Source organism: Cetorhinus maximus, chromosome 1 (genome assembly GCF_964194155.1).
Source record: "Cetorhinus maximus chromosome 1, sCetMax3.hap1.1, whole genome shotgun sequence".
NCBI lineage: Eukaryota > Metazoa > Chordata > Chondrichthyes > Lamniformes > Cetorhinidae > Cetorhinus > Cetorhinus maximus.
Genome location: NC_135879.1, coordinates 240,799,299 through 240,809,529, shown reverse-complemented (window position 1 = coordinate 240,809,529; position 10,231 = coordinate 240,799,299). Strand labels below are relative to the sequence as shown.

The window sequence follows — 10,231 nt, the reverse complement described above, 5'->3', positions numbered from 1 at the left end:
GTGAGAGGAGAAAACTATAGAGGAGATGTGCGGGGCAAGTTTTTTACGCAGAGGGTAGTGAGTGTCTGGAATTCGCTGCCAGAGGAGGTGGTGGAAGCAGGTACGATAGTGGTGTTTAAGAGGCAGCTTGACAAATACATGAATAGGATGGGAACAGAGGGACACGGACCCCGGAAGTGCAAAATGTTTTAGTTGACAGGCAATATGATTGGCGCAGGCTTGGAGGGCCGAAGGGCCTGTTCCTGTGCTGTACTTTTCTTTGGTCCTTGTTCTTTGTTCTTTGGATTTCTCTTCCACAGAGAACAGTGGAGGCTGGTTCATTCAATACATTCAAAAGGCGGAGATGGTGTGGTAATGTCACAGGATTCAGAGGCCCAGGTTAATTCTCTGGGGACATAGATTCAAAACTCACCACTTGGTGGACTTTGAATTCAATTAATAAATCTGCAGCTATCTGCAATTTTTGCAAAACATCATCTGGTTCACTAATTTCCTTTAAGGAAGGAAATCTGCTGTCCTTACCTAGACTGCTCTACTTGTGATTACAGTCCCACAGCAGTGTGGTTGACTCTTAAGTGCCCTCTGAAATGGCTTAGCAAGCCAGTTGGTTCAGGGGAAATTAGGAATGAGCAACAAATGCTGGCCTTGCCAACAATGCTATATCCCCTGAAAGAACAAAAAAAGCCTGAGTTACGCAGATTTTGATCTACAAAGGAGTTGTGTTATGGGGGCAGATAGGAAAGTGGAGTTAAGGCCACAATCATATCAGCCATGATTGCATTGAATGGTGGAGCAGGCTGGAGGGGCCAATTGGCCTCATATTTCTTATGATCTTAGGAGAGAGCAATGGTGAATGAAAGATGGCGCAGGAGCAATGGATGAGATAAAGTGTTTAGAAATTCATAGCAATGAAGGGAGATGGTCATGGAAGGGATAGCAATGAAAGCCTGTCTGAGGAGTGTCTGAGGAGGTGTGGTCAGAGGAAATGATGCATCACCAGTCTGGAAATCTGTACTGATTAAAATTGATGATTAGGGTTATCAACTTTGGCTGGAGATAGTCCTAGAGGTTTGACCACATGCCCCCAACCCCCACTCTTCTATGTCTTTTTTCCCCCATCTCCAGTATTTTTTATAACTAATAAAAATAAACAAAATGTTAATGCCCCTATGATTTTTCTCCTGGTTTGCTCGCATATGTGTTCAAGAGATTAATTTTTAATTCCCATAGATTTGAGGGCAGCTCTTGAGGGTTGGCAACCCTAGCTTTTGGCTGAAATGTTAACTTGTCTTTTTCCCCCTTGTAGATGCTGAACGGTTTCCAACATTTTCTGTTGCTTTTTTAAGGTGAAAAGGGAGTTTGATCCACGCTTTTTAAAGAAGTGTCCCACTGGATTTACATTATTTTATATATATATATATGTATGAGGCATCCTATTTAATTTCTGGATTTAAAAACAATGAAGGAACAATCGATTGGTGTTAACGTCAGTAACAGAGCTACACGGTTCAATTTAAGCCCTAGAAAAATGTTCCTACAGCTGAGAAACAAAATGAGATTATTGGTATCTGGATTGTTGGGGAACGGATGAGAGAGGGTGGAGTTTTCTTAGGTACATATAGACTGTGACTCAAATCCAATCCGCCCTCTGATTCATGCGTCTTGCGCTACCTGGCGTTGCTGTAATTCTGGATAAGATACAGTAACAAAAAACAGCTGCGTAACACTTCCGACTTTCGACATCAAGTATAATTTTTTTTCAGAAAAGTTTGAAAAACTCTGGAGGATTCTGGATTGAGCAGCAATTCGAGTGCAAAGAAGCAGCTGGCTACGAAAAGTTTGTTTTAAATACATTATCTGAGAGGGAAAGGAACTGCTGGCTTTTATTTCAAACACCTGGTCGCCGTGTGTACACTTTGTTTCTTCTTTCAATTGCCGACGGTTGATACAAATTACAACAGAAAGGATATCGGAAAAAAAAAGTGGACGTTGTTTTTGTCCCACCCCCATTTTAGTTACGCGACTTTATTTGTATTTTTTAAAAAACAAAATGATGAGAGGAGGGTATGCGGCTCTGGCTGTTTACGTTGCGATTTTGTGTTCAATTAATACTTACGTTTTGGGGTTGGCTAAGGATTCAGTCCCCAGGAAAACCATCTCTCACGATGGTAGGTGTCGGTTTCTGATTTATTTATTTTCTCTCTCAGCAATGTTCCCCGACTCTCCAAATTAATTCAGATCTGTTGCTAAGCAGGCTGCATGTGTTGCACTGTTAAGATACTTTGAGAGGTTTTAAAGATCGCTTCGCTATGCTTTGTGTGTTTACAGCCCATGACTTGATCAGTGAGGTACTTGTTCACAAAGGAAATAAAAAGTCCTACATTTCTATAGCGCCCTTTGAGTTCTTGAAACGCTTTGCAGGAAGTGCAGCAGCCAGTTTGCACACAGCAAGCTCCCGTTGACAATACTGAAATAATGACTGACTAATTGGATTGAATATGGTTATGGCTCATGTTGGGGTTCATAACCAGTGCTGATTATATCACAAACAAGAAAAGAGATTGGTCCAGAATTTGCTATCTGGCCTTTGTTTCCGTACTTGATCAAGCTGCTTGCACCTTTAGTTCTCCCCCAGGCAGCTTCCCCTTTTTCTAAAGAAAATCTTCTAATTTTTTTAAAACAACGAAGAACTTTTAAAAACAAAAATGTGTATTTTGTAAGGAGTGCTGAACAATCTTGAACATTATCAACCAGTTTCAGCAAAGGGACCTAAAAGAGGTGTTAAGCCCTTCATTTGTATAATGTAACAGACTTCACGCCTGTTTTTAGAGAGCAGGATGGAATGTCTGAAAAATGGGTATGATGAATTTATTAGTAGCCTGATCTCACATCTGCCCATTGCTAAATTGCATTATGCCTGTTTTTAAACCCAAAAAATCCTAATCTGTTTCAGTGAAGTTGATTGAGGAGAAAAATACCAACACACTGGGGAAAGCTTTACTTGTCAAGTAATGTCATGGGGTTATTTATGTCTTTCAAGGACAATCACTGCCTCAGTTTAATGTCTCTTCTGTGCAAAGACACCGTGACAGTGCAGGGCTCCCTCAGTATTGCACTGAAGTATCAGCATGGATTATATGCTCAAGGGTCTGAATTGAGCCTGGAACCCACACCCTCCTGATGACTGAGTCAAGGTGTTCACAAGCATTTGTATACATGAAGGAGGGAAACTTAAGCGACAGGCAGGACTCCTAGCATTATTTTGCTCGTGCTTCTTTATGCACTTTGCCTCTGCTGTGAGGTGAACCAGGTTTCTATGAAGTCATCAATTATGTGGAGAGACTTGAAAAGCAGTAGTTGTTCTCTCTCAAAGTAGAGAAGGTTAAGAGGTGATTTAATATATTATATTACTGTACATATATTCAATTTAATATATTAAACTTATGAGGGATTTTTTAGAGAGTAGATAAGGAAAAACTGTTTCTACTTGCAGGAGGGTGGTAACCAAAGGACACAAATTTGCAATAATTCAAAAAAAAAATGGAGTTGGTGTAGTTGAAATATTTTTATGCAATGAGTTCTTAACTGGAAATCACAGACTCAACAAAAAATTGGATATATGCTTGAAAAGGAGAAATTTGCATGGCTAACGGGAAAGAGCAGAGGAGTGGGATTATTTGGATGACACTTTCAAAAAGTCAGCGCAGGTATGATTAGCCAAGTGGCTTTTACTGTACAGTAAGATTTTATGATTCCACAAAAAGTGGGGTGGAGTTGAGGATTGCTTGCTTATCTATTATTGATTATAGCCTGTCTGATTTAAAGTTTTTTTTTACCACTTACTTACTCAGCTGGGAGTGATATATTAGAATGGATAGAGGATTGGTTAATGGATAGAAAATGGAGGGCAGAATTTTGCCATTGGTGAGCAGGGGGCAGGGCCCGCTTGCCAACGCGTAAAATGATGCGAAGTGACGTCGGGTGGAACCCCCAATGTCATCCCGCCTCATTTAAATTTTCAGGAAGGCGCGGGCGCAGCAAAATCAGCTGCGGCCCTGCCGACCTGTCAATGGCCAATTGAGGCCATTGACAGGATCATTTAAACAATTAAAGGACCTGCCCATCCAACCTTAAGGATGGCGGACAGGCCAGGAGCCCCAGCGGCAAATAGAGAAAACATGAAACCTCATCCAGTGGCGGGATGAGGTTTCATGCAGGGTTTTTAAAATTTTAATAAAGTTATAGTGTAAATTATGAACATGTCCCATCTCATGTGACATTGTCACATGAGGGGGACATGTTAGGGAATTTTTTTTTTTCTATTTTTAATCTTTTTCAAAGTGGAAGCGAGCTCCCTGAGGCTGCAATTTGCCTCAGGGAGATGTGCGCTCTTTCGTGCACATGTGCGAAAGAGCACACTCTCGCTTTTGGAGAATCCCCCCAACCCGCACAGGAAGCGCATAGCGCTTCCCGCTGGACGTCACGCTGGGCAGGCCTTAATTGGCTCGCCCACATAAAATGGCGGTGTGGCCCACTTCTCCGGCGGGGATCGGCTCCCCGCCCGCTGGAGATTGGGTCGGGCCCGCCCGCCCAACAGGCAGAAAATTCTGCCCAGAGTGTGAGCATAAACGGGACTTTTTTCAATTTGGCAGGCAGTGAATAATGGAGTGCTGGAAGGATCAGTGCTGGGGCCTCAGCTATTTACAATTTATATTGATGACTTAGATGAAGAGAGAGTAATTTTATCTAAGTTCGCTGATGATACCAAGCTAGCGGGAAAGGTAAGCTACAGGGAGGAAATGCAGCAAAGAGACATAGGCAGGTGAGTGGGCAACAAGATGGCAGATGGAGCATAATATCGAGAAATGTGAAGTTATTTGCTTTGGTCGTAAGAATAAAAAAGCAGAATATTTTTTGTAAGCGTTGATGTTCAAAGAGCCTTGGGTGTAACTCTTTCGAGTACATTCACAGTTCTTGACTTTTTTTTTCTGGGAGTGGGACACGAACCCACAACCTTCTGACTCAAAGGTGAGGGTGCTATGAACTGAGCCACAGCTGACACCTCGAGCCTTGGGTGTAACTCTTTCGAGTTATCAACAGATCTGCTGATTGGTCAAGGCATTGCCCTGAGGGATGAGTCAGCAAATGGCTGTCACTTATTTTGTTTAGCTGAAATAGGCACCATGTGTGTACATGTTATTTCTGTCTGCAAAGAACAGGACCCAGTACAAGCAAATGCACCAGACTGCGAACTCGACTGACAATCTTACATTGGTTGTCTGCGTAATTCTTAACACACTGAGGATTACTTAGCAAATGTTGTCCAGTCGCAAAATCGCATCCAATGTTGGACACTCTGTTTTGAGTTTTGCAAGCACAGGCTGGTTGGATACAGTCTGTACCTTGCCTGTTGTGAATAGCGGAAGGGACATGCTGTTGGATACGATCTGCCATGGCAACATTCTACATGGCAATGCCTCAACCAATCAGAGTCCATTTGCCAACCAATCAGCACTCTCATCTCATACAGTATAAATTGTTGTTATCCCCTTATATTGGCACTCTTGCAAAGTGCACTGATGAGTGCAAGATGAAAAGCTTTGACGTCTCTTTTTTTCAGCAATACTCAAGTATAATAATACCATTTGCAGCCTGCATTAAATAGAACTTCTGCTATCAGTGTCAAACTCCAATGTCAGTCTTGCGGCTCTTGAGCTGTTAGTATGTGTGCACAACCAAAACTGGCTTTCAGGTGGTGCGCAAGTATAAATACTAGTTGAACCAGAGGCAGTTGAAAAGCATGGCCAACCCGCAACCTTAGTGACTGAAGCTGGTGCTACGGCACCAGCACTAAACAGAATAATTACTAGTGGAAACCTCAATGACAGCTCCATTCATGAGATGTGTGCATCACTGGCTAGGCCAGCATTTATTGCCCATCCCTAATTGCCCTTGAGAAGGTGGTGGTGAGCTGCCTTCTTGAACTGCTGCAGTCCATGTGGTGTAGGTACACCGACAGTGTTGTTAGGCAGGGAGTTCCATTTCTTTGACCTAGCAACTGAAAGAACGGTGACATATTTCCAAGTCAGGATGGTGTGCGGCTTGGAGGAGAACATCAAGGTGGTGCTCCCATGCATCTGCTACCCTTTTCCTACTAGATGGTGGTGATCGTGGGTTTGGAGGTGCTGGCTAAGGAGCCTTGGTGAGTTCCTGCAGTGCATCTGGTAGATGGTACATAATTACCTCCACTGTGCATCAGTGATGGAGGGAGTGAATGTTTGTGGATGGGGTGCCAACCAAGTGGGCTGCTTTGTCCTGGATGGTGTCAAGCTTCTTGAGTGTTGTTGGAGCTGCACTCATCAAGGCAAGTGGAGAGTATTCCATCACACTCCTGACTTGTGTCTTGTAGATGTTGGACATTCTTTGGGGAGTCGGGAGGTGAGTTATTCACTATAGGATTCCTAGCCTGTTGGTGCTTATTGGAAGGGAATGGAATATAAAAGTAGGGATGTTTTATTGCAGCTGCACAGGGCCTTAGTTACACTGCACCTGGAGTAGTGTACACTTTTGGTCTCTACTTAAGAAAGGAAAATAATTGCATTAGAAGCAGTTCAGAGAAGGTTCACTGGACTGATTCCTGGGATGAAGGGGTCACCTTAAGAGGAAAGGTTGAGCAGGTTGGGGTTTAGAAGAATAAGAGGTGATCTTATTGAAACATATAAGACCCTGAGGGGACTTGATAGGGTGAATGCTGAGAGGATGTTTTCCCTTTGTGAGGGAGTCTAGAACTGGAGGGCAGAGTTTAAAAATTAGGGGTCTCCCATTTAAGACTGAGGTAAGGATTTTTTTTTCTTTCTCAGAGGGCCATTAGTCTATGGAATTCTCTTCCCCAGACAGCAGTGGAGGCAGGGTCATTGAATATACACAAGGCCGAATTAGAAAGATTTTTGATCGTCAAGGGAATAAAGGATTATAGGGGACGGACAGGAAAGTAGAGTTGAGGCCACAACCAGATCTGCCATGATCTTATCGAATGGTGGAGCAGGCTCAAGGGGCTGAAGTGCCTATTCCTGCCCCTAATTCTTGTGCTCTTGTGGGAGCGCATGCTGGGGAATCAGAGCGCAACTCCCACCATTCTCTCTCCAATAAAATTAATTAGTTGAAAGGTGTGGGCCTATGATTTTCCAAGACATGTTACAGGAAATCCATATATCCAGCATTGAACTTTACTGAAATCTTAGTGACAGCATGGATTTAGTGTGCCACATGCATAGAGGGAAATATGACCTAGGTCACCTGAGTTTCATGCTCCCCCGCCAGCAGGTTTTAGGCCGGGGGAGGGGACCGTGAAATTGAATGAAACGGGATTCCCTCTGGGTTCCTACCTGCCCTGACCTCGCAGCGATTTTACACTGGGGTGGGCAAGGACTCAGTTGAGGCCCTTAAGTGGCTCCCATGCTCGCGCTTCCTCGCTAGCTCGCGCACACGCACGAACCCTCTCCCTCGCTAGCACACAGACCTCCCCTCTTAGCCTCCCTGCCTCAAATTCGTGGTGAGGCTGCCCACCCAAAGTCTGGCCTGCCGCTCCCCCTGCCAGGTCCCTTTGGCGCAAAGTCACAGTTCCGATCACCCTCTGGTGTCAATTAAATTAGAGGCCGCCCGAGGTCTAGTGCCACCAGCTCCGAGAACGGGGTGAAAATTAAAATGGAGACAGTCTGAGGTCTCCCAAGGTCCGGGGCCACCATCTCCGATCACACCCCTGCCCCCCCACCCTCCCCTCCCAACCCCCCCAGGTGAAAATCAAAATCAAGGCCACTTGAGGCACGGGGCTCCCAAGGTCGAAGTCTGCTGTGCAACCCCCTCCACCCCTGAGCTCGCCAGCTCCGAGCACCCCCAGGCTCTCTGCAGCTGCTCCCTGCTGAACTTGCCTGTTGTTTTGCGCTCCCCAGCCAGAAACTGAAATGTTAAAACTTTTTGATGACTGATTATGTGAAGCTTGCCCAATCATTGGCTGTTCCTCCCTGCATTGGCGACTGATAGGCAGCCACTGGTGAGCCTATGCAGTGAGGAACCAGCCTGTGATTGGATGAGCAGGCCCTCAGCACTTTTCAAAATTTTGTCCGGAAGTCTTGGATAGTTGGGCCCAACGACTGGTGGGCTGGATGAAAACGCTTCAGTGGCAGGGGTGCACGCATACTTGGACAAGTCTGTTCTAGATTGTAACGGCTGTAGGTTTGGAAGGTGCTGTTTAAGGAGCCTTGGTGAGGTGCTGCAGTGTATCGGCTGCTACCGTGTGTCGGTGGTGAAGGGAGTGAATGTTTGTGGATGGGGTGGCAATTAAGCGGGCTGCATGATTGGCACAGACTCGTGACTGGGATGGGGGTGATTGATGAAATTCCTGTTTGCGCAGAAAACAGGAGAATGCCTGTTTTTCTTTTTCCATAATTAACAATCCACTAACAAAATCTCTCAGTTAAAATCTGCATTCCTGCAATTTCTTTGGTGAGCCATTATAAGAGAGAAGGCAGAACTTGAACCAAGGTGTCAGCCTTGGTTCAACGTAGCATTTTTGCCAGAGTCAGAAAATTGTGGGTTCAGTTCTCATTCCATAGGCTTGAGCACATAATCTAGGCTAACACAGCAGTGAGGGAGCACTACACTGTTGGAGGTGACATCTTTTGGACGAGACATTAATCTTAGGCCCCATCTTGCCTCTCAGGTGGATTTAAGATCTTATGACACCATTTCAAAGAAGAACAGGAGAATTTTCCTGTGCCCTGGCTAATATTTATCCCTTGAATAACATTAATAAAACAGACTATCTGGCCATTAGCACATTGCTGTTTGAGAAATGTTGCTGTGTGAAAATTGACTGCTATGTTTCCTATATTACAACAGTGATTATATTTCAAAAAGTACTTCATTGTTTTTATAGCGCTTTGGGCCTGTATTCTGCAATCATGAAAAACACTATTGGATTGCAGCCTTTTTTATATATACATATAAGCACCTTTCATATCTGCTGTACTGCTGACAAATGTACACAGCAAGACAAACAGATGGTATGTTTTTGATCCTTTAGGGATAAATGTGCAGGACACAGAACCTAGCTGCTTTTCTTTAGATATTGCCATGTTATTGTTAATATCTATTTGAGCAGGCAATGCCTTGTTTTAACACTTCATCTCTGTGATGCTATCTGTAACAATGCAGCATTCACAATTACCTCATCACTCTACTGAAGTGTCAGTCTAGATTGTTGGGTGCCAAATCTCGAGTGGGGCTTGAACCCAAAACCTATATTTAAAGGGAAGCGTACTTTCATTGAGCCAAGACTGTCACTAAAACAAAGGATTCATTCTTTGTAGGGACAGCTTGGATATATACGCCTGGCAGGTTTCTAGAGCAGCAGGACTGGAAGCAGTTTCTGGAAGCAGTTCTCTCACATAAGTGACCTTAAGAGGGGCTGTGCAACAATTTTGAGTGAATGTAATTGTGTGTTGTTTCATTTGTTCAAGAACAGTCAATGGTTTAATTTTTCAGGTTTTGATTTGATGTTTGCATCATGATACATATGTAAATTACAATGGTTTTTGTGTTGTGCCATCTTTTACTATTACAACATACACAGAAAAAGTGATCCAAGGTGCTTCATAGAGGTGCAATGCAAAATTGACACAAAACCTGTGAGCTGTTATCAAAAAGCTTTCTCAGGGTTTTAGAGAGATCCTTAAAGGAAGCAAGGAAGAAAATTCCAAAGCATGGAGCCTAGGCGGGCTGGAGTAAATAAGTGATAAGAAGGGTAAGCCATAGATAGAATTAACATAAGGATCACCAGATGCAGGAAGAAATTGATTGCGCTTGAAAGCTGTTTGCATCCAATCTATAAATAGCATTGTTGAGAGCAAGGTGCTGTTTTAGTACTGTATGTTCTTTGAAGCACCCTGTCGGCAAACTACCTGTTTGCACTTGATTATAGGAGTGGAGGGTAGTATAGATGATGGAGAGAGGGTTCCCAGATAATTTGGAGCTGTATCTATGTAGTTTATATTATTTTCAGAGTTTTTTGTTCTTGAAAATTTAATACTTGTGGATTTGAGGGCTTTTAATGCAGGCAAATAGAACAATTTTTTTATTTTGGGAACTCAGTATTGTATATATATCAAACTACTTCTGCTATACCCCAGCAAGATATTTTGGCCCAAAAGTTAATTATAAGATGTGTTTAATT

General features: G+C 43.5%; 1 protein-coding gene across 1 annotated transcript in view; it reads left to right on the top strand.

Moving 5' to 3' along the window:
• Positions 1-2,041: 2,041 nt before the first annotated feature.
• LOC144688344 (semaphorin-4F-like) overlaps positions 2,042-10,231 on the top strand; it is a 186,636-nt gene continuing 178,446 nt past the window's right edge. The window contains exon 1 of the mRNA XM_078554783.1: positions 2,042-2,168. Coding sequence (XP_078410909.1) covers positions 2,051-2,168 — 118 coding nt within the window. The 5' untranslated portion in view covers positions 2,042-2,050. The remainder of the gene's footprint in view (positions 2,169-10,231) is intronic.